The sequence below is a fragment of the Stegostoma tigrinum genome, chromosome 6, assembly GCF_030684315.1.
Source record: "Stegostoma tigrinum isolate sSteTig4 chromosome 6, sSteTig4.hap1, whole genome shotgun sequence".
Taxonomy (NCBI): Eukaryota; Metazoa; Chordata; class Chondrichthyes; order Orectolobiformes; family Stegostomatidae; genus Stegostoma; species Stegostoma tigrinum.
The window spans coordinates 51,194,368-51,219,687 of record NC_081359.1 but is presented as its reverse complement, the minus strand read 5'-3'; the positions used below and the strand labels follow the sequence as shown (position 1 = coordinate 51,219,687).

Below are 25,320 nucleotides of genomic sequence, written 5' to 3'. Positions count from 1 at the left end.
ATCTTGATGGCCATACAATCTGGTTTTACAGTTTCCTTGTCCTGTGACATGCACTAATTATTATTCCATTGAATCTAAAACTAGCTAAATAGCAAAAGATATTTGCCATGTTCCATAAAGTGGATTTCACGTTGCTATTTAAGGAATGTGTGTTTATCATCAGATCACAGCTGTTAATTTTCCATTGAGTTAAATGAGAATTGATGTTACAAAATGAATAATTTTAGGATGGGAATATAATATTTTATTCTTAACTGAAGAAATTGTTAAGATGCCTAGTAATCAAGGTAAGGAAGGGTACTGCAAAGAAACAGAGCATTTGCAATCTTATTCTCAGAGGGACAGGTGGTCAAGTTCCAGTAATTAATTTGATTGGAGGCACTTGATATCCACTATCCCCAGAACAGTCTATTTTATATGTCAGCCTATATCTTAATCCCATGGAAACAGCAAAGGTTGGGCTGGCAGAGCTGGTATCAATCTCACCTTGACTCACTGTGAAACCTGGGTCATCTTAACTCCCATGTCTCATTCAAATACAGTATGTACCCCCAACTCCTAACCAAAGATGACAATAATGATGTCAAGGCAGCAAGTGAAATCTGGGTGAGTACAGCAGAAGACTATAGTTGCAGTTAGTTTCAAAACTTTGAGCTGACTGTGGGCCTGCTGCTACACAGCAACAAGTTCCTTGTCATGGCTAGCATCAGGCACCAACTTCACTGTTTCCAAAGTATCATCTACATCTAAATGATTTCAGTAGATTTTTTAATCTAAATAAAGCCTTCACCTACCCAACTTATGTTGATTGTAATGCTTAATAATGTTTGAACCCCTCGTAAACAAATCCCATAGGTGCAGAGGATTAAGATTGGGGCTTGTATACATTTGGTGTAATTTTTCACATGATTGTAGCTTGCATCTTTTCCAGAATACATCTTTCATGCTAAATTTATTTGTCACTGATGTCACATCCCACTAATGCTACTCAATGATATGCTGGCTTTATACCCTTAAAGCAAGGAAAACCTGTCCAATTCAGAAGAGGTCAAATCCACTGTCTTGCAACTTTTCCATTACTGCCATTGTACTGTGGCAGATCTTGGTTATTAAACTTTATTAGCCCTGCAGCTGCGATGATCACAATGTATTCATTCCTCACATGACCTTCACATAAGAATAAACACTGATTGTTTATGTCTACAAAATGGGAACTGCACAATCACGCAAGTGCAAAGAAAGCGCCAGGCTAATTTAAGTACCTGGCGTTTCAAGGTTACTGGTGCTACTTGATGGCGGTTTGCCAAACCTTGGGTGTTAATTTCACATATCACAAGGTCATTCAAAAGAGCCTTGCAGCTCTTGAAGAGGAAGTCCATTTTGCCTGCAGCAACTGTCAGTTGTAATTCTTTACAATAATGAGCACAGCAGGTTGGCAAATGAAGGGAGATGTTCTATCCATTAAGCAGCTGCAAGATGTTCATGTGGGCTACTCGTCAACTGTGCAATTAGGTAACAGAATCATTCAGTGTCAGAAACATCAGCAAGGAAATGGTTGTAATATCAACAAATTTTAATGACCTAATAAAGATTGTTATGGGAAGCCTCCTAACTCATCTCTTTCTCACCAATCTTTGCTTAGCATTGCAATATCCTGTGTCCCAGCTCCCAAATCTTTCTGGTTCTGAATACCAGCACTCGGAGCATTCCTCTTCTTTAGGTTTTGTATTTGTTAAAGTCCTCTTCTTCTCACACCCCAGTAAAACTGATTTCCTTCCAAGCTTTTTATTGCACACCCTCAAAATTTTACTCTGCTTGCAAACTAAACTTGTGCATGAAAAAAGGAGCAGACAACCACAGCAAAGCGCTACAATTAATCATATGTTTCACCAATTTGAACAGTGGGTGGCAAGTACTTGTGTGCATGGGACAAATCAGGGACTGGCATCTGGCAATTCTGGTGGAGAAGTTCCTTAGGGACTTAAACCATGTTTTCTTTTTCCCCTTCTTATTTAAGTCTTACCCATTACAGGTGATACATGAAAACTTGATGCAACTTTCAGAATGCAAGACTATGAGTGCATAGGATGAGTCAATAGTCAATTTAAAAAGCAACATTTACTAGCTGAAGAGCAATTAAAATGTAAAACTGAAGATCAAAAGGAGAAGCTGAGGCAAATAAGATACATGGAATTTAAGGAACAGCCAGATGGACACTTAAAGGAGGAAAGAGATAGAAGATGATGCAATGGAGTAAAAAGGTAAAGAGGAATTCATATTTGTATTGTAATTTTTGCAAGCACAGCCATCTTTACGTGTTTTGAAACCGAGGCATTACTTTTCTGAAATGTGATCACTGATGTGAGCTTGCCACCAGCAGCATGTTTTACCTGATGCAGCAATGCTTATTTTATTTGCTGGAATATAAGATACTGATTATGGATATTGTGGTGTTGAAAAATTCAGTCTACATTTATTACAGCTGATTGATGTACAGACTTTACATAATAACTCAATGTTAGCACAGACACTTGAGTTATAATTGAGTAGCATTCTTCCAACATGACATGGCTCAAATGATCCTTGGTAAGGTGGAGTTTCAGGCTTCTTCCTGATGATCACTTTTTCATTAAATAAGGAGTGATAACGTGACTTGGGTGTTTTTTTCAATATTCATGCTCATTTGAAGAAAAAGTATGGCAGATCTAAATGAAGACTGGACAGAAGTGAGTTTTCTTAATATGGAAAAGTAATTTTATTGTGTTTTTTAAAGCCTTTCTGCTTCAAGGAGCTGTGCTTTCAGGAACATTGTTTAAAAAATCTATCAATAGCTTTGCTTCTTCAAGAAAAAGAGAGCTACAATATTCTTTGTGCTTCAGGATAAATATGGGTTCTGATATCGTTGTGACAATATTACAGAAGACTTGTTCTTCAGAACTTTTTGCAACCTTAGCCAAACTGTTCTAATGCAGTTACAATACTGACATCTGCCTGATAATGTGGAAAATTTCCCAGGTATGTCCTGTACACGTACAGCAGGAAGAATCCAATGCAGCCAATTAATATCCCAGGTTACTCAAGATCATAAGAAAGTGACAGAAGGTATCATCAATAGTACTACCAATGTTCTCTGATGCCCTGTTTGGGTTCCACCAGGGCCACTAAGCTCCTAATCTCAATACAGAATTGATTCAAAAATCGACAAAAGAGTTGAATTCCAGAGGTGAGGTGAGAGTGACACCCCTTGATAACAAACTGCATTTGTCTGAGTGAGGTATCAAGGAGAGCTAGCAAAAGTGGAGTCAACGGAAATCAGGCAAAAATTATCCATTGATTGATGTGATGCCTGGCACACAGGGAGATGGTCATGGTGGTTGGACATCAATCACTTCAGCTCCAAGACGTCTCTGCAGGAGTCCAGTCGGGGTAGTACCGTAGGTGCAACAATCTTCACCTGCTTGGTCAATGACTTTCCATCATCATAAGGTGAGAAGTGGAGTGTTTACAGATGATTGTTCAATGTTCATCACTCCTCAGAGACTGAAGCAGTCCATGTCAAAACACAATAAGATCTGGACAATATCCAGGCCTGACAAGTAGCAAGCATCATCTGTACCACACAAATGCTAGGCAATGACCATCTCCAACAAGAGACGATCTAACCACTGCATTGTGATACACTATGGCATTACCATCTCTGAATCCTCCACTATCAGCATCCTGGGAGTCACAATTGATCAGAAACTGAACTGGACTAACCTTATAAATCCAATTATTACAGAGAAAGTTCAGATGCTAGGAAGACTGCAGTAAATAATTTATCTCCTGACCTCCCATAACTCATCCATCACCTGCAAAGCGCAAGTCAGGGGGGTGATGGAATATTCTCCTTTCACCTTGCTGAATGCAGCTCCAACATGAAACTTGACAACATGCAGGACAAAGCAGCCCGCATATTTGGCACCACATTCACAAACTTCCCCTCCATCCACCACTTACACTCAGTAGTTGCAATTGTATTATCTACAACCTACACAGCAAAAATTCACTAAAAATCCATAGACAGCAGTTCCAAAATCACAACCACTTCCACCCAGAACAATAATAGCAGCAGACATATGGGAATGCCACCACATGCAAGATACTCTTCAAGGCACACACCATTCTTACTTTGAAATCTGCCATTGCTCCTTCCAGGCCTTTGGGTCAGAATCCTGGAATTCCCTCCCTAAAGGCATTGTGGATCTATCTACAGCATACGGATTGCAGCAATTCAGGAAGGAGTTTGACACCACATTCTCAAGGGCAATTAGGGTCAAATAAGAGACATGGAGGGACAGATAGTTTTGAGGAGGCAGGTAGGCTGTAGAAGGATTTAGACAGTTAGGAGAGTTAGCAAAGATGTGGTAGATGGGATACAGTTTGGGAAAGTATGCGGTCATGCACTTTGTTAGGAAGAATGCAGGCAAAGACAATTTTCTAAATGGGAAGAAAATTCAGAAATCTGAAGTGAAAAGGGACTTTGGAGTCCTGGTCCAAGGTTCTCTGAAGGTTAACTTGCAGGTTGAGACAGTAGTTAGGAAGGCAAATGCAATGTTGGTATTTATCATCACAGATTAGAGAATCCCTATAGTGTGGAAACAGGCCCTTCGATCCAACAAGTCCTCACTGGCCCTTGGAGCATCCCACCCAGACCCATTCCCCTATAACCCACCTACACATCCCTGAACACTAAGGGCAATTTAGCATGGCCAATCCACCTAGCCTACAATTCCTTGGACTGAGAGAGAAAATTGGAGCACCAGGAGGAAACTCACGCAGACAAGGGGAGAATGTGCAAACTCCGCACAGACAGTCACCCAAGGGTGGAATCAAACTCAGGTCCCTTGCGCTGTGAGGCAGCAGTACTAACCACTGAGTTACCGTGCTGCATATAAGGCTCTGGTCAGACCACATTTAGAACATTTTGAGTAATATTTGGCCCCATATCTCAGGAAGGATGCACTGGCCCTGGACCTCGTCCAGAGGAGATTCATGAGAATGATTCCAGAACTGAAAGGCTTAACATATGGGGAAAATTTGAGGGCTCTGAGTCTATGCTCAATGGAATTTAGAAGGATGAAGAGGGATCTAATTAAAACTTATAGAATGCTGAAAGGCCTAGATAGAGTGGATGTTGGGAAGACTTTTCTATTAACAGGAGGGACTAGGAGCCGAGGGCACAGCCTTAGAGTAATGGGAAGATCTTTTAAAATGGAGATGAGGAGAAACTTCTTCATCCAGAGAGTGATGATTCCATGGAATTCATTGCCACAGAAGGCTGTGGAGGCCAGGTCATTGAGTAAATTTAAGACAGAAATAGATAGGTTCTTGATTATTAAGGGGATCAAAGGTTATGGGCAGAAGGCGGGAGGATGGGGTTGAGAAATTGATCATCCATGATTGACTGACGGAGCAGACTCAGTGGGCTGAATGGTGTACTTTCTGCTGCAATGTCTCCGGTCTTATGATCTTATAATATACGCTGGCCTAGCCAGTGATATCCAACTTCCCCTACTTAATTGAAAGCAAGTAGGAAACTGGACATGGAAATCATGGTATCATGGTGTAGACGTTTATGAAGCTGACTAATATGTATAAATGGCATAATCATAGACTTATGTGTTACAACTGACCAGCATTCTTCCAATGGCATGTCATGTCTCGAGTGGTTCCAAATGAAATGGAGTATAAGATCTATCAAATGCTGGGTCCCACATTGTGTTAGAGTGATAGTTCACAAGCATGCCTCTGAACTGTGTATGACATGTTGACCATGAGCCATAAACACAATAGTCACATTTTAAAGGTATAAAGTCCTGAAGTCAGTATTTGTCCAGTATATACTTATCAAAAACAATGTGATAATTACCAGGTCATTTGTTTTTGTGATGTTGATTGAGAGCAAGACTGGTGCTTCCCTAATTGTTCCTCACTGTGGCCTTATTTCAAGGCTTGAAAATGGTCACAAGCAAACTGTCAGAGCTGAATTATGAAGGAGCTTTTTCTCCCCCTCTTAGGAGAGTAGGGATGGGGAGAAAACTTTCATCAGAGCAAGAGATTGAGGCAGAAGCTGTGCAACATTCATTACAAACTCCGGGAACTTTTAGTTCACAACCCTAGTTGGGGTCCCAATCCTCACTTTGTGAAATGTTGGGTTGGACATTAGCTGGGACACCCTGGATAATTCCACTGTTACTCTTCAAAATAAGATACCATACATCCAGACAAGCACACAGATTGATAAAGGTCAGTAGGAAGATTTCTGGGTGAAACTTTATAGAAACATTTCTGGGTGAAACATATCAGAATGAACTAGTTGGATCAAATGATCTGTAGGTGGGGAAAATGACCTTAGTTTTATGTTGAGGCACCAGTCCTATTTATTGTGTTATGTCTCATGATCAGTATACCTTAAAAAGAATACTCATGATATCATTGCTATGTTATAGCATGTGATCTGAGGATGGAAAGGTCTCAGACAAGCACACAGATTGATAAAGGTCAGTAGGAAGATTTCTGGGTGAAACTTTATAGAAACATTTCTGGGTGAAACATATCAGAATGAACTAGTTGGATCAAATGATCTGTAGGTGGGGAAAATGACCTTAGTTTTATGTTGAGGCACCAGTCCTATTTATTGTGTTATGTCTCATGATCAGTATTCCTTAAAAAGAATACTCATGATATCATTGCTGTGTTATAGCATGTGATCTGAGGATGGAAAGGTCTCATACTCCATTCTTCCCTGGATCACATGAAGTATAACAAAATGCTGCTCTGTTGTAATCCAATAGCTTCATGTTAGCCCAGCATCTTAAGTGCCCGTGAATGTAACGTTTATGCATAATAATCTTAATAAATATCCATTGGATTATTCAATGCTCTGATATCCACATTCACCACTATGTTGCTGGAGATAACATAATCATTGCCACATCAGGCTATACACCCTTGCTAGAGGTGGTCCCAGAAATGCCACTCAGAGGACAGGCCACTTCCAGATTTGCATGGCTGAAGGCCACAGCTCAGGATAACTAGTGTCATCTCGCTGGGAACAGTAAAGGAAGCATTTACAAGAACTGGTGAAGGGCTATAATGTGAGGTTTGGGGAAAGGGTTCAAGCTGGTGCGGCCTTCTTGAAATGGATCTAGCTTCCAAGGCCCCAATCTGACTACCAGAGTATAGTTAGGGAATATCTGGCTGCCTCAGCACCCCTTTGTTGTGTAGTCAGGCTTAGAATTATTTATATTCCTAAAAATATACTAGAAGCTCTGCGAGAAAGAAGAACATGTGACGGTAAAGGAATCCCTCCTCTTTTTGAGTTCTGCTTAAAGTTAGACTTCTCAGAATTAGTTATTTAGTTTCTGTTCCTGCTAAAATGTTGCAGTAGATGTATTTATACCAATTAATCTGTATTGAATTTGAACATTTTTTCTGAGATCTGCCTGCAAGTTGCAGTAGCGACCCAGAATAAACATTCAGAGAATAGGATTCCTATAGAATTACAGATATACAGACAGCTGATGAGGCATGACGGTTATTTTGCTTTCATACCAATTATTTTCTTCAGTTGGGTGTGAAAACTTGAGGCTTTTATACTTCTCAGTTAAATATTCAGAAACTGGTGCCACCATGTTACATTATTTTCTTCAACTCATACATTTCAATAATATGACATGGATTGGTAAAATACATACGTATGTTCTATATTCAAGAAATGCTAACTAGGAAGCATGTGACTCCACTCCTGTTGCTTACAGACTGACTACAAATTAAGTCCAGAGAGGAAAAGATCTTCTCCTTGAAGGGCAATTGAGGATCTTGAGTAAACACTAAGAGCCATATTTCCCAAAACAAAATTCTGAAATTTAAAATAAAACCTACCCAATGGCAAAAATGCTGTTGCATGCAGCTAGATAATGTCTTAAGAAAAATGATAGGACATCTGCCATCCTTACTGGTATGACCTGTGTATGACTCACACCTACAACAATGTGACTCTTAACTGCCTGCTGGGGAATTAAAGATGGGCAATAAATGCTGGCTTGGCCAGTGATGACCACATCCTGTGAAAATAAAACCTGATGACCATGTTTGCTGCCTGGTAAAGGGCTCCTTCTGTTTGACTGTTGGAGGTCCATCAGAGGCAAGGAAACATGCTTTCAACTGACCCTCCTTTCTTTTCCCACCCTCCATGCATCAGGGCTGTCTGACTGGCCCCAATGAGCCAAATGTGTCTGTATTTCCCTCAGTGATGATCCACACCTTCCAGCTTACTATGGTACCACCAGCTGCAATTGTTCCTGGCAGCAGCACTCAGAGGTAGGAAATTCTCTCTGCAAGTGCCAAGGATCCTGTAGCAAACACAAGCACTATTTGGCATTGGATTGGTCTTGTCACACCCAGAATGGCCACAGCCTCCCCAGTCAGTGGCCCACTGCCACAACCGTTAAAGTCACCCATGTCAGCATGATCATATCAGCTTTATTCTTTTTTGTTGGTGTTAGAATCCCTACAGTGTGGAAACAGGCCCTTCGGCCCAACAAGTCCACACCAAACCTCAGAGCATCCCACCTAGACCCATGGCCCTATAACCCACCTAATCTACACCTCCCTGAACACTATGGGCAATTTAGCATGGCCAATCCACCTACCCTGCACATCTTTGGGCTGTGAGAGGAAACCAGCGCACCCAGAGGAAACCCACGCAGACACGGGGAGTTTGTGCAAACTCCGCACAGACAGTTGCCCGAGGCTAGAATTGAACCCGCGTCCCTAGCGCTGTGAGGCAGCAGTGCCACCTTTCATATTAATTCCATGGCAGTATTTACTCTAAACATTTTACACTGTAGTCAAATCAAATTTGCACAATAATATGGATTAGATATTTTTTCCATTTTTAAAAAAAATCTGCAATGTATGTTATGTAGAAAAAAGCACTTTGACTTGTTCTCTTTCTGAAAGAGTAGATGGAAATGATAAAACTGCAGTTTTCAAAATTACAAAAGTCTCTATAAGATTCTGCATGGTTTTCTTTGGAAACAGAAATTTGAATGTGAGAAGGATTTTCAGAAAACTACAAACTGTTAAGTAATAAACAGAAGCCTTTTTTTGGTATTGGGGTACTAGAACATTGGTTGAAGGAAAAGAAAGATTTAATATAAAATTCATAATAAGGGGAAAAGAATGGCTTCTAGTTTCAAATTCATAGGAGCAAAGAATGTTTGGAAGGGCTGAATAGCTTAACCAACTTGCTTCCTGTTAAAATATTACCATGATATTGCTTAGGGCTGAAAAGGCTGATCCAATTAAATTGTTCACGATTGTGCTGGACTAGTATTGAAAGGAGCATGCCAATTAGAAGGATAAGATTACCAAGTGAAGTCACATGAAAGTTTATTAACTAAAAAGTTAACAATGTTATGGAATATGTTATGTCAGAAAATTATTGAAATAGATCAAGTGGATTCAAGAAAGAATTTGTTATGTTGGTAGCAAAGAGTAATTGAAGAATACAAAAAGATATGGGACTAAGTTATATCAATGAAATGTGATCTTAGCTGTTACCTATTTGCCAGAATAAAATTAATCTAGCAATAATACTCTGTAAATTATTGGAGGCCTTGGCCAAGTGGAAGTTTACATCTAAATTGATTCAATGGCCAGTTCAATTTAAAGAGTGTTTTTAATTTTACGTAATCTCTATATTTACATTTCAATATAACATAAATGATATCCAACCTGGGTACAGTTAAATTGGTAACACAGTACGTGTTTTGCAACACATCCAATTAAATATTTTTATATACATAATTAAGCAGTCCTAAAACATCACTCATCATTTGTATTTAACTCAATGCACTTCCATCAGATGTGGATGTCATTCTATAAGTAGTGTGAAATACTGAGAACATAATACTGCATTTTGACTCCAAAAATTAACCTCACATTAGAGCCTAAATAAAACTTTAATTATAGCTTCTCTTAATAATTCTGTCCCTCAGTGGAAGAACTCAAGCAAAATTGCTGGGGAAGTACAACATAATTGACAAAGCAACATCCTGAAAACATTACATTTTCATGAATCAATTAGTCAGTAGATCTCTATAGTTGGTAATCAGTTCAAGAATGGTCTTCAGAAGTATTATTATTAAGTGCCTGATAGGCAGACAAAAGACTGCTATATCATGATCCTCTGGTTTCCTCTTTAATTATGTTGTAAAGAAGCTGTGATGTAGCCTGTAATAGTTCAAGCATAATGTTTAAGTGGTGAATATGGTCTTGCAATTACAAACTGTCACATCTAAGCTAAAACAGGTTCTATTGTTGGTGGCACAGTGGATAGCATTGGTGCACCACACCGCCAGGGACCTGGGCTCACTTCTACCGTCAGGCAACTATCTGCCTGCCCTGGTCAACCCATTGTCTCAGCCTGTTCCTGCCCCACCGAACTCATCTCCACCTATCTGGACTCTATTTTCTCCCCTTTGGTCCAGGAACTCCATACCTACGTCCGTGACACCACCCACGCCCTCCACCTCCTCCAGGGCTTTCAATTCCCTGGCCTCCAACACCTCATTTTCACCATGGACGTCCAGTCCCTTATACACCTGTATCCGCATGCAGATGGCCTCAAGGACCTCTGCTTCTTCCTGTCCCGCAGGCCCGACCAGTCCCCCTCCACCGACACCCTCATCCGCCTAGCCGAACTCGTCCTCACCCTCAACAACTTCTCTTTCGATTCCTCCCACTTCCTACAGACAAAGGGGGTGGCCATGGGCACCCGCATGGGCCCCAGCTATGCCTGCCTCCTTGTAGGTTACATGGAACAGTCCCTCTTCCGCACCTACACAGGCCCCAAACCCCACCTCTTCCTCCGTTACATTGATGACTGTATTGGCGCCGCCTCTTGCCCCCCCAGAGGAGCTCGAACAGTTCATCCACTTCACCAACACCTTCCACGCCAACCTTCAGTTCACCTGGGCCATCTCCAGCACATCCCTCACCTTCCTGGACCTCTCAGTCTCCATCTCAGGTAACCAGCTAGAAACTGATGTCCATTTCAAGCCCACCGACTCCCACAGCTACCTAGAATACACCTCCTCCCACTCACCCTCCTGCAAAAATTCCATCCCCTATTCGCAATTCCTCCGCCTCCGCCGCATCTGCTCCCACGATGAGGCATTCCACTCCTGCACATCCCAGATGTCCAAGTTCTTCAAGGACCGCAACTTTCCCCCCACTGTGGTCGAGAACGCCCTTCACTGCGTCTCCCGCATTTTCCGCAACACATCCCTCACACCCCGCCCCCGCCACAACCGCCCAAAGAGGATCCCCCTCGTTCTCACACACCACCCCACCAACCTCCGAATACAACGCATCATCCTCTGACACTTCCACCATCTACAATCCGACCCCGCCACCCAAGACAATTTTCCATCCCCACCCTTGTCTGCCTTCCGGAGAGACCACTCTCTCCGTGACTCCCTTGTTCGCTCCACACTGCCCTCCAACCCCACCACACCCGACACCTTCCCCTGCAACCGCAGGAAATGCTACACTTGCCCCCACACCTCCTCCCTCACCCCTATCCCAGGCCCCAAGATGACCTTCCATATTAAGCAGACGTTCACCTGCACATCTGCCAATGTGGTATACTTGCATCCATTGTACCCGGTGTGGCTTCCTCTACATTGGGGAAACCAAGCGGAGGCTTGGGGACCGCTTTACAGAACACCTCCGCTCGGTTCGCAATAAACTGCACCTCCCAGTCACAAACCATTTCCACTCCCCCTCCCATTCTTCAGACGACATGTCCATCATGGGCCTCCTGCAGTGCCACAATGATGCCACCCGAAGGTTGCAGGAACAGCAACTCATATTCCGCTTGGGAACCCTGCAGCCCAATGGTATCAATGTGGATAATAAAATGTGAGGCTGGATGAACACAGCAGGCCCAGCAGCATCTCAGGAGCACAAAAGCTGATGTTTCGGGCCTAGACCCAATGTGGACTTCACCAGCTTCAAAATTTTCCCTTCCCCCACCGCATCCCAAAACCAGACCAGTTCGTCCCCTCCCCCCACTGCACCACACAACCAGCCCAGCTCTTCCCCTCCATCCACTACATCCCAAAACCAGTCCAACCTGTCTCTGCTTCCCTAACCTGTTCTTCCTCTCACCCATCCCTTCATTCCACCCCAAGCCGCACCTCCATCTCCTACCTACTAACCTCATCCCACCTCCTTGACCTGTCCGTCTTCCCTGGACTGACCTATCCCCTCCCTACCTCCCCACCTATACTCTCCTCTCTACCTATCTACTTTTCTCTCCATCTTCGGTCCGCCTCCCCCTCTCTCCCTATTTATTCCAGAACCCTCACCCCATCCCCCTCTCTGATGAAGGGTCTAGGCCCAAAACGTCAGCTTTTGTGCTCCTGAGATGCTGCTTGGCCTGCTGTGTTCATCCAGCCTCACATTTTATTATCTGTGTTGAATTTGCACATTTTCACTGTGTCTGCATGGGTTTCCTCCCACAGCCCAAAAATGTGCAAGTTAGGTGGATTGGCCATGCTAAATTGCTCATAGTGTTCAGGCATACACATGCTAGGTAGATTAGCCATGGAAAATACAGGGTTGCAGGTATAGGGTAGGGGGCAGGTCTGGGTGGGATGATATTTAGAGGGGCAATGTGGATTCAATAGGCTGAATAGTCTGAATCCACACTGTAGGAATTCTACAGTTGTTTTGGTTGCCAGGCATGTGAGGATAGGCACATTGTTTTCTAATACTAAGAACATTGATGTTCTCATTAAATGTGCCCCTTGTTAAAGAATATTTGTTGGATATTTAATTGACCAGGTTTCAACAAATTAAACAGATGCCTTCAATCTCAACTTATTTTATTAATAAACAAAATGCACTGCAACAGATTGGATTTATACTAGGTAGTTTTCAGCTTAATGTCAAAGTAGAATTCAACAGTATGTCCATCCACATTCAATGCACTGGTCCTTTGTTTTGTAAGTTTTGAATTGAAAATTCATTACTTAGAATATATCTTGCTCACAGGCCACAAACTATGTAACTGAATCATTTCCAATTTAGACTGCAGTAGGTGAATTGTCATAAAAGTATTACATTCATCTATATTTAAAATTTTCCATACTATGCAAGTGAATATACTTCACTCATGACTAAGAACACATATCTTTTCAGATGTGGACTAACTACTAAACCTCATTTTTCATGTATTAATTTAGCATTTGTCTGCTTTGGCATTTTTGCCCTCTTTATTACATTCTGCTCTCTCTGACCAGGGTCAACACGTAATCAGGCAGTAACCTTCTCCAAAGTGTCAGTGCTGTTCTTCTTTCCAAATGTACCAGCTGTGCTCAATTCCTTCCCACACTGAATATTTGCATTCATGTTAAGTTATGTTGTGGCCACAACAGATACTGCAAATATGCTCGTTAATGATTTTATATGTGGGATAGGTTTAATTTGAATTAAGTTTCATAGAAAATATCCCCTAAAGACACATCGAACATGACATTTCTATATGTACCAGTCACCTTTAGAAGGCTGTCACTGTAAGCCAGATGAAAATTGTATTGTAAATGGGCTTATTTAAGCACGCTTTTTAGGGGAAGCCAGAAAGCTATACTTTTCTTCAGTTACTAAGAGAAATGAAACAGCCTTATCAAAAACTTCAATTGTAATTGGTACTATATTCTATTTTTTCTTTCCATAAATATAGATTTCCTAGGCTGTTAGACTAAGATTTAACCAGAGTGTCAGTTCTGGGGAAATGGTCATTCTTTCAGACAACGATCAAATAAAGCCAATTCTACTCAGTGGTCTTCTAAAATTATAAACACTGAAAATCTTTACCTCAGCCAATTTCTGTTACCAGGTTAATCTTTTTTTAAGAAATTTCATCCTAAGTTAGGTATGTTTACTAACCACTTCAATAAAAAGTTATGCCAATAAAGTAATAACTCAAGGAATAGAACCCTTCTCTGTTCCTTATCCTTAGACTGAGGATTGTGTTGGTGCTACTTGGATGAAGCAACCTGTCATCTTATTTCTCCTTAACCTACGCACCACTCTAACACGTGGGCAGATACAACAGCATCAGCAGGAGTAAACAGGTGTTGCTGATAGTCAAACTTGAAACATTGTAAAAATGAGTCATAACAAGCTAGAAAGCTTTTAAAAATCAAGCTGGCAATATGTGCTAGAAAATTTAGCACATCAAGCTAGTTTTGAGTACTTAATGTGACAGAAATTTATGAACATTAGCCTTAAATTCAATGAACTGCTCTTGACAATCATCAAGATCTCCAAAATCACATACTAAAGTTTGGTAAACATGATCTATAATTCTAAGCCTGATTCCTAAAACACATTGTCAGGCATAAGCCTATGACTCACTTGTGATAGTCTACAAGTGGCAGAACGGAAAAGGCAGAAATATTCAACTGTTGAAAGATATTAGACCATTGAGAATCCATGTTTATTGGAATGAAGTGAAAGAATTGTGAAACAAAAATAAGTGGTTCAAACAATAATAATGATATTGCCATTACATCTGTCCATCTAGGGTTTGGGTGCACTGAATGCTTTTTGTCTTGGAATTGATATGGTAGTTGCAGAAATTAAGTTCTCTTGAAGGTATAGTTAATCTACTTGTAGCTCATGATCGCATACAACCTACATCCTCCAATTCTGCAGCAGAAATGTCTTACAAAGCACCATAGTTGAAGTTCTTAAAATATACTTAAGAATGTGCCCATGCATTGAATAAATTCTACACTCCACCAGATGGTTCATATCTAGTTTTTACAAAATTTCCCAAAAGCAAAAGATGTTTACTAATAAGCCCAATTGTTTATAATTTGCTTTAAGTTTCTGAATCAGCCAGTATCACTCTGCGAACATCAAATCCAAAATTAATAATTTTTTAAAATGTAAATAAATGAGAAGTATGCGTATGGTCCAGTGTATGTATTAGAAATGTATTTTAAAAATGTGTTTATGAAATTATCTCAATCGGTCATATAAATCAGAAAACTAAAGTGTGTAATTTTATATTGACTTAAGTGAGGACTGGCGATTCAACATGCACATATGTTGTAATTAGAAATCTAATGTATTATGGTATTTCTTAAAAACACACTGGATCACCAGGCTGCTCAATAATACTGATGGTAAGAATTTGAGTGTTTGAAGCACCTGCCTGGTATTCAGAACAGTTGAGAGAGGGAAAAAACAATGAGATCTCGAGAACTCCAAAGTAAAAGAATGTTAGAACCAAGGAAGTTTTGAGCTGAGATAGCTATTGTTATAACTGCAGCTGATGCTAGTGACAAGTCAGATTCCTGACTGGAATTTGGTTTGATGGATCATATTTTGTTTATTCACTCTTGGGATGCTTGTGTTGCTGATAGGCAAGAATTTATAGCCTATTCTTAGTTGCCCTTAAGAAGGTTGTGGTGAGCTTCCTTCTTGAACTGCTGCAGTCCATTTGGTATATGTACACCTACAATACTGTTAGGGAGGTAGTTCAGTTTGTGGGTTTGGATTGTGCTGTCTATGGAGCTTTGGTGAATTTCTGCAAATGCATCATGTAAGTAGTGCACATTGCTGCTACTGAGCATCGGTGGTGGAGAAGTGAAAATCTGTAGATGCTACAGCACTAAATTGATTGCTTTGTCCTGGATGGTGTCAAGCTTCTTGAGCGTTTTGAAGCTGCACTCATCCAGGCAAGTTGAAATTCCACCACACTTGTGACTTGTGCATTGTTGACACTGGACAGGCTTTAGGAGTCAAGAGGTGAATGACTTGCTCCAAGATCCATAGCCTCTCATCTGCTCTTTTAGCCACAGTACTTATGACTAGTCCAGTTCAGTTTCTAGTCAATGGTAATTCCCAGGAAGTTGCTAGTATGGATGCAGTGATAATAATGTCATTGAATGTCAGAAGGTGATGGTTGGATTCTTTTTGAGTCAGAGACCTGGAAAAAGACCCTTTGGTCCTGCTCATCCATGCCAATCAGATATCTGAAATTAATTTAGTCCCATTTACCAGCATTTCATCCATTGAACCCTTCTTATTCATGTACCCATCTAGATGCCTTTTCAATATTGTAATTATACCTGCCTCCACCAGAAGCTCATTCCATATACGCACCACCTTCTGTCTGAAAATTTGGTCCCTTAGGTCCATTTTAAATCTTTCCCCTCTCATCGGAAATCTATGCCCTCTAGTTTTTTTTTCTTAATTCATTTACAGGTTGAGGGTGTCACGGCTAGGCAGCATTTATTGCCCATCCCTAATTGCTAAGAGGGCAGTTAAGAGTCAACCACATTGCTGTGGGTCTGGAGTCACATGTAGGCCAGACCAGAAAAGAATGGCAGTTTCCTTTCCTAAAGGACATTACTGTTCTAGATGGGCTTTTTCCTACAATTGACAATGGATTCACAGTCAATATTAGACTCTTAATTCCAGGTATTTATTGAACTCAAATTCCACTATCTATTGTGGCTGGATTCGAGCCCGGGTACCCAGAATGTTGTCAAAGCCTCTGAAATAATACTGCTAGGCCATTGCCTTTAGTTCTGAACTCCCATACCCTGGGAGAAAAGTCCTTGGCTGTTCACCATGTTCATGTCCTTCATGCGTTTCTTTAAGGTCACCCCTCAGCCTTCCGACAACCCAGAGAATATAGCCCCAGCCTATTCAGTCTCTCCCCGTAGCTCAAAACCTCCAACCTCAGCAACATCCTTGTAAACCTTTTCTGAATGCTTTCAAGTTTCACAATTTCTTTCCTGTAGCTGGGACACCAGCATTTAAAGCTGTATTCCAAAATTGGCCTAAGAAATGTCCTGTAGAGCCACAACATGACATCCCAACTCCTATACTCAATGCACTGATCAATAAAGACAAGTGCTGTCCTGCACTTGTGCAAGATGAACATCACCTGCCACTTGCATGGATATTGTCTGGGTTTTGCTGCATTTCCGCATAGACTGTTTCAGTATCTGATAACTCACTAATGGTGCTGAATATTAAGCAGTCACTGGCGAACATCCCTGGTTCTAATGTTAGACTGGAGCGTAGCTCAATGATAAGTAATTGAAGATGTTTACGCAAGGGACACTATCCTGAGGAACTCCTGCACAGATGTTCTGGAACTGAGATGACTAACCTTCAACAATGACAACTATCTTCCTTTGTGTCAGGTATTTTGTCCCAGGTTTTGGTCTAACAAGTGGTCTCGCTAAAATAAATGCACACAATGAAGCAGGTTTGGTTTGAACATTCAAACTGAAGTTTATTAGGCAAAAGAAATGAAGATAAAACAGAATGGGCTGACTGCTTACACATATTATGCCTTTAATAAATTTAAAACATTATGTAATAATATAATCTCACTAATTCCATAACACACCCTTGCCAGAACCCTAAAGCACCCTTTGTAAAGAACTCATACCAGCGAATAAAATAATAGTTTTCTAATATCATCATAATCATGTTAGATGGGACTTCAACTCCCAGTCTGAAAAATATGAAAGCCTTATCTTGGAGTTTTCATACACCTGATTATAAATGTTCGCAACTTCAAATAACCTCTTCAGGGTTCTATCTATGTACTACATCTATCTTCATCTAAGGGCCTCTGTGAAACTATCACAAACTGAAAACCAAAGCCCGTTTTATCCCCAGTCCATGGGTGTTTCCTTTAATATTAAAATAAATAATTCTAACAGAAACCTTGCTGCATGATTTTTTTTACCTTGCTTGGTTGTAAACCCTTCTAATGTAAATATAAAGCCATTCATTCTCAAAGCTCCTCCTCAAGCTGTTTTAAAAGAAATCACAATAGCTACAGAAACACATAAGTTAATCATTACCTCTTCACACAAAAAAACCATGCCACCAATTGAAATATCAAACATTAAAATTTCATATGTACATATATATTAACTATCATATAAAATCAAATAATCTGCATCACAATGTATTTGCATAAACTCTGGCAACATTTATGTTGAAAGGGGAACCTACAACTGTGGAAAAATAGAAGGAGATATGAAGAGGCAGCCTTGCAAGTGTAAGTGAAAGATACAAGAAATCTTCAATTGTCTAAATCTTTGGAACAGGAATCAGACTAAAAAGGTCAATACACATATTTCTGGTTAAGTATCTGACTTAAGTTTCAGGGGTACAGGTCAAATGAAGAAATTTTAAGTTAAGAATAGACTGAGAATAAATAATTACATTCATTATACTTTTCATAGTTTAACATAATTGACTATTTAAGATGTAACTAATATTAATGTCCATACGTTCATAGAGTCATACAGCAAAGAGACAGACCATTTGGTCCAACCAATCCACACTAACCATGTTCCCAAACCAAACTAGTTCCACCTGCCTACGTTTGGGCCATATTCCTTCAAACCTTTCCACTTCATGAACTTATCCAACTGTCTCTTAAACATTGTAACTATACCTGCATCCATCACTTTCTCTGGCAGTTCATTGCACACAAGAACCACTGTGTAAAAGTATTGCCCCTTGTGTCCTTTATAATCTTTCTTATCTCACCTTAAAAATATGCCCCCAGTTTTGGAATTCCCAACTCTAGGGGAAAGACCCTTGTCATTCACTTTGCCCCTCATGATTTTATAAATCTCAATAAGGTCACCCCTCAACTCTTAGGTTCCAAAATAAAAATTCTAGTCTTTCCAGTCTATTTTCATTTCTAAAACCCTCCATTCCTGGTAACATGCAAGTAAATCTTCTCTGAACCATCTCTCACTTAATAATATCCTTCCCATTTCAAAGAATTATGTACATGTACCTTTAGGTTTCTCCGCTCTGCAGCACTACCCAGTGCCATATCATTAATTGTATCAGTCCTGTCTTTCTTTGTTTGTTTTACCTAAATTCAATACCTATCTAAATTATCTAAATTACACAAATTTATGCAGTAAAATTCTTTCAATTTAAAGCACGGACATTGTGACTTCACTATTTTAGTAAATGTTTTGATTTTTGGATTCAAACAAAAGAAAACACTGCTGTCCACTGACAACATGACAATGGAAGTACATGGATTCCATTACCTCTTTGAAAATTACAGAATTTCAGAAGAAATATTTTTAAAATACAAACTTTTCTTTCAACTTAAAATGTCTTACAATAGGATTAGTGGATTGTTCACATGCCCTGTCCTTTTTCTCACAATGAGTTAAGTTCTTAATGAACTGCTTAATTAGTAATTCATCGAAATCAAATGTGGAAAATTTAATGTAATCAGTATACAATTCTGCTCTATTTTATTTTGACAACCAATAATTCTGTGGGTGAAGAGATGGTAGGGTTACAAAGCAAGTGAGCACACAACACACCTTTAGCCTGTGGTCTCTAAGTTAATACAGTTTTGGCTAACATGCAATGCTTAAATGTAACAATTAATGACATAGCCCTATCAGTTATTTTGATATGGGTTATAACCTGAGTTGATTAACATGTTCCTAAATAGTTGATAGAGATCTGTCACACAAGTGTATTGTATATATCAATTCTATAATCTCCAACTTCTGGGCTCAAATTACCAAAACAGTTATTGAGCTCTCAGAACAGAATCACACCAAAAATGCTTTTTGAAGGAGTTATCTCTGCCAACTGAGTTATGAGCCACCTGTTTGCTTCTAAATGTCTTACAGATTATTAACCTAACATCTGTAATTACGTTTCAAATACATGTCTGTGGATGTCACGATGACTTACTTTTCCCAGTTACTTATTTAAGTAACTATATTACTTCATTATGGATATCAAAATACTGGATAATACATATACATAACTCATGCTGTAAACGTCTATTAAAGTATCTTTCTATTTATGTTTTATAGAACAGAACTTGAGTATTGCTGAATGAAGACACATTTGTCAAGTTTTTTTTTGTTTCGGACTCATTAGGGCAATTTTCAAAAATATCAGTTAAAAAGGGATAACCAAAAGTTATTAAGTTCCTTAACAGGAAAAAGGTAATTGGTTGGCAAGTGGACTGTGATTGGTAGAAGTATTGCTCCTCACTTCTTTTTAAGACAAGGGCAGTATTCTGTACTATTGGCTTTATGGCGTTAGAACTTCCTAACATTTTAGGTATAGCAATGATACACTACCTGTAAGATTACAGTGGTAGAAAATTACAGTTGAATCTAGTTAGCTTTAAGAGGGCCATAGGCTTAATATTTCCAGTTTCACCCATGAATCATACTGATTGATTTGTGGACTAGAATTTATCATACCAATGCTATTCAAAGTATTTCTGCTCTGAAGCACAATTCCATATAAGTTCCTATGATAATAAAATCGCCCAATGGCATTTGAACAGCAAGTTCCGGCTGTAACTAACTAACTGAAAAATCTTCAGTAAATATTAAAGAATATTGTATACACATATTTTCTTTTCAAAGGTTAGGTTGAATTAGGGTAAATTTCAAACAATAAAACAGATTCAAACATTTTTAAAAATCTATTGTGCATCCTTGAGTACATATTCATGAGTATTAAGCAGGTAGATGTTGTATCCATTTGCTAGCAATACCAAGGTCTTAATAGATAACTGAAGCCTACTTAGTCACTGACAGACTTCAAACAGATTAAAGGAAGATAAAGAAATTATTTTTAAAAAAGAAAACAGCAAAATACCTTCTGTGTGTATAGCGGAGATGTAGGTCCAGTTGTATCTCTTCACAATGTCAACCATGGCACGAGCTTGGCGGGCGTCAGATGACACCACTCTTACAAAATACTTAAACAACGTTTTATCGCTTAAATCCATGCTTGTAGCAGAGTATGCAATTTGAGGTATGTTGAAAAGCTGTAAGAGGTTCTGCACTTGAATAGCCACAGAGCTGGAGCCAGGCCCGATAACTCCAACGATGGGTTTTTTGGCTCTGAACGGTACGGTAGTTCCGTCAACGCAACGCACTATTCCCTCCTCTTCCTCATTGGAGATAAGAGAGTCTCTTATAAACTCAATGCTTTGCTCAAGAGCCACCGCGGAATGCCAGCAAGAGTCCCTAATTTCACATCCTAAGGTTATGTTTGGTAACAACATTTGGTCCGCGTTGATGCGCTCAAGCGTATGCAGCATGGCTTCAACTCTCTGAATGCCATATTGCTCCCTTATGGCGCCGCATTTCCTCTCGTGGACCTTGTCCGCAGGTGGTTGGTGGTGAACGGAGAATAAAGCCCCAATGATGATGTCCCCTGGTTGGTGAGCAACCACCCTTCGCTCCCCTGACTGGGCTGAGACGCTGAAGTCAAAGTTCCTGAAAACATTTCCCGCTGTCAGTAAGACCATTAGCCCCAGTAGGAAAATCATCTTACACAAGTGTTCTTGAAGTTCAGGAAAGCATTGCGATGGAAGGTTGAGACAAATTTAAAAGCAAAAGTGAGAAAATGTTCATCAATGAATATGGATAAATCCAGAATTTCCAAAATCCATCTTTTCAAACTTAAGTCATCATTTCTTGAGTGATTCCAGGGATGTTACGATCTCGAAGCCTGTTAAGAAAAGAAAAATATTCAGAATTTCATTATGAGTTGACTGCGCGTGTCCTTTTAGAATACTAAACAGCCACATTGACGAAATATGCATCTATCATGCCCAAAGAGGTTTTCTTTAGTCCAGCATCGACAATAGTGCATGTGGTTATGGGACTGCTACGGGTCCACGACAGAATGATCATTTCAAACTAAGTATATTTTTGTATTGAACTTTGAAATTCCATCTATAGTCGGAACACGTGTTTCCCAAATTTTTTCAATAGGTAGATGAAGTAGTGTTGAAAAAAATGTATTGCACCCTATTGAGCAACTTCACAACAAAATCATTTCCATATTGAAACGTTATTTATTTCTTCTATTGGCTCTGACTGTCCACAAGATTAATAATGATTCAAGTCCATTTCAAAACTAAATAGAATGAACAAACCCAATGTCAAGAACTAGATTGGCTTTATTCCTACCAGTTCATTTCTTAAGCCTTCGGTTATTATATTTTGATTGTTTTGTTTTCCTTGGTGATTCATTTAGCCAAATCCTTGCTACAATAAAATAAATCGGTGATATTTAACTAGTTGGTGTAAATTCTGCTGGAGCGCTTACAATTTACATGGAGCAGAAGTGTTCAAATATATTCGATTTTAGGACTTAATCCTGGTCTATAGACCGCGTTACACATACATTACCAGTAATACTCAATGTAATTCTGATCACAATATATTTCGTAAATCTGTTTTGTTAAGTGCCCTATACGCTGCAACCAGTGTCATCTTTCATATGCTAACATCACCTTCAGAAGAGTCAGTTCCTAAAAAAAGCTTTGATTTTATTCAAATGTTACATACGAAAGCATAATAAATCAATATTTTATATCAATTATACATTGCAGGTGAAAGAATTGCACAAATGTTCCCAATAAATGACTACCATACGAAAGAAGATTCACTTGCACAGATGATAGGATGACAGTACCATACAATTCTTGTGGTGCCAATGAGTCTTCACACCCTTTGCATCGTCTCACAGTTGGCGACAATGATCCATTGCCCATTCATTGCAATAGAAAACAGAGATTGCTTTTTACTCTATCATTCCATCTACCTACTACTGTAGGGTGTCTGGATACTTTCATTTATACTCAGAGTGTCTAAAGACATCTTGCTGTTATTGCACAAAGACGTTATGCTCACCCCCACCCCGCTAATGTCTGAACAGGCTTAAGGGTGCCTGGCAAATTTTCTTTGACCGATCTCAATAACCAGAATATCTCAATAACCAGAGTTCCGTTTGTCAAACCATCGACCTAAACCTTCCGAATGCAAGCCCAAATTGTTTGTTTTCCCTAACAATCGGATGAAGAGACTAAGAACTGCATTACATGTCACCCTATACCTGTTCATCCACTTACTTCTAGACAGATAACCTACCAGCATCAATTCTCGAAATGTCGGTTTTTCAGCGAACATTGAGTTGGAAATACTCGGGGTTATATGCAACATTGGAATGAGCTGAATAGAGATGAAGACGGATGTACGAGATAGTGAGAGAGGGGTGGGGGTGGGGGGGCTCGTCAAGAGTGACTATTCCTAGAAGCTGCTGGAAATGTGGGGCGAAAGACTAGCAAATTACTACATTAACGTTCCCGTCGTTTCTGATTAAACCCATTTGATTAAACGTGACATCACTTGTACTATACAAAACGGTTGAGTGTAAATAAAACCTCAGAACCACATATGTGTGACATGTCATACATAAGGACTGGTCGCTGTAAAATACACTGCATTTTATATTTACCCAAAGGTTTGGAGTCCTGGCAGCCCGAACCGCCTGTGATGGCATCTCCTACTGTCTATCTGTAGCGATAACTAAGAACGGTTAAACACATTCTGGCGGTCGTTTTTCCTGCGGTTTGCTCCGGGAAGCTTTCTCTGTGTTAGCTGGCAGTAGTTGGTGTAAAAAAAACCCACGAGCTGCTTGGCGGTGTGACTGATCTTTGATGCAGTTGACATTCAAAATCAGGTTAGAGACGGCGCAGGCCGCTCAATCTTTGCAGATACGTACCTTCTGGAGCCTCTGAGATTCAAAACCGACCAGACCGCAAGTCAGCATCGTGTCATGCTGCCGTTCAACTGCTCGCACCTTTTCCCTTCATTTTTCCCATCTTTGCAATCCGATTCATTCTCAATTACAATAAAGAAAGGGTTTAAAATTTGTTTCCCTTCTCCGCGTCACGCACAATATCATGGACAGATTAGATTTTAGAAACTGCAGGATGAGTCAATGAGATAAATAAAACAAATTTTAACAACAGGCTTTAAAAATTGCACCGAAACATCTTGTTTGCTATTTATGAAATGCGGTTGGTAATTTGCATGTATGTAAAACAGCTTCTGATTGAATTAGATTTTCGTCTCACTGTAGATGAAAAGATGTGATTTCAATAAATCAATAGAAGAACTCGCGAATGTTTCTTTTATTATGAAAATCATGCTGAAATTAAACAATAATGATTTGAGAATTGATCCAATGTTAAACTTTGGGCGCCATCTAACGATGATAATCCATATTTCAGCATCTAACCAAGGTAACAAAAGGTAACAAAGTTTAACAATAATAAAAACCGAAAGAACTGCGAATGCTTTAAATCAGGAACAAAAACAAATTTGCCGAAAAAGCTCAGCAGGTCTCGCAGCATCTGTGAAGGAAAAAACAGAGTTAACGTTTCGGGTCAGCTGACCCTTCCTCAGAATTTTAACGGTAATAACGAGCCTTCTTATTCCCGCCGGTGATGGGTACAGCTCAGTTTCATCGGACAATAATAGTGAGCCTAAACAAGACCGAAATAAACAAGTTGTTCAGTTAAGCTCCAAATAATAACTGTAATAAAATGTGGAAGAAGTGCTTTAATAACAACGGTCAGACTGCCGACCGAAATGCGACGATCACCGACATCAAGATGTGAAGGTCACACAGACCATTTCTGTGCGACTTTTAAAAAAAACATTGTGCGAAAGCGAGGATCACCTGTTTCAGTTTTTTTCTTTCAAACTAAAGTGCCAATGTCATTAGCTTGTAAAACTTTACAAGAACTTGAAAATCGCAACTACATATTTTAATTATGAGCATTAAAAAGTTATATGTGTGGAACGCAGTTTGTCCATATCAATTTCATGTGGGTTGGCCGATTTGCTAAAGTTTAGATTAACATTCCTAATCTATTTGAAAATTAAACCAATTTCCATTCGCTAAATAAATATAATGGATTTCGAATCACGACCATACTATTTTCAGCATAATCACAGTTCGTTTGTGTAGTATCTTAATGTAGACCCAAATAACTTAATGGTCAACGTAAACCCGTTGCCGCTGTTAATATAGGTAATAAATTTCCTCTCGCCATTAAAGTATATTTCCGAATATATTCGATTCACAGCACCAAATAAAATCTTAAACGCCAGCAGACATCCCTATGTATCGGCCTTTAAATCTGTGCAGTTATTTCTATAATTGATAAAAACAACAACCTGAAACATGAATAAAATAACATTGCCGTACGCTGTGTGTTATTTGAGAGTCCACAGCAGAGAATTCTTAGCTATGCTCCTGCACATCTTAGAAGTTAATGGTTGTATTAATGCTGCAAATAGAGCATAAAGAATCTTACCCTGCCACAAGGAATATATAAAAGCG

General features: G+C 39.6%; 1 protein-coding gene across 6 annotated transcripts in view; it reads right to left on the bottom strand.

Moving 5' to 3' along the window:
- Window positions 1–25,320, bottom strand: part of grm5b (glutamate receptor, metabotropic 5b) — a 678,909-nt gene that overhangs the window by 617,481 nt on the left and 36,108 nt on the right. For 2 of the 6 annotated variants that reach the window (XM_059646560.1, XM_048533155.2), the window contains exon 2: window positions 20,770–21,630. In XM_059646560.1, coding sequence (XP_059502543.1) covers window positions 20,770–21,448 — 679 coding nt within the window. In that variant the 5' untranslated portion in view covers window positions 21,449–21,630. The other 4 variants (XM_048533158.2, XM_048533154.2, XM_048533156.2 and 1 more) reach the window with 4 other exon arrangements.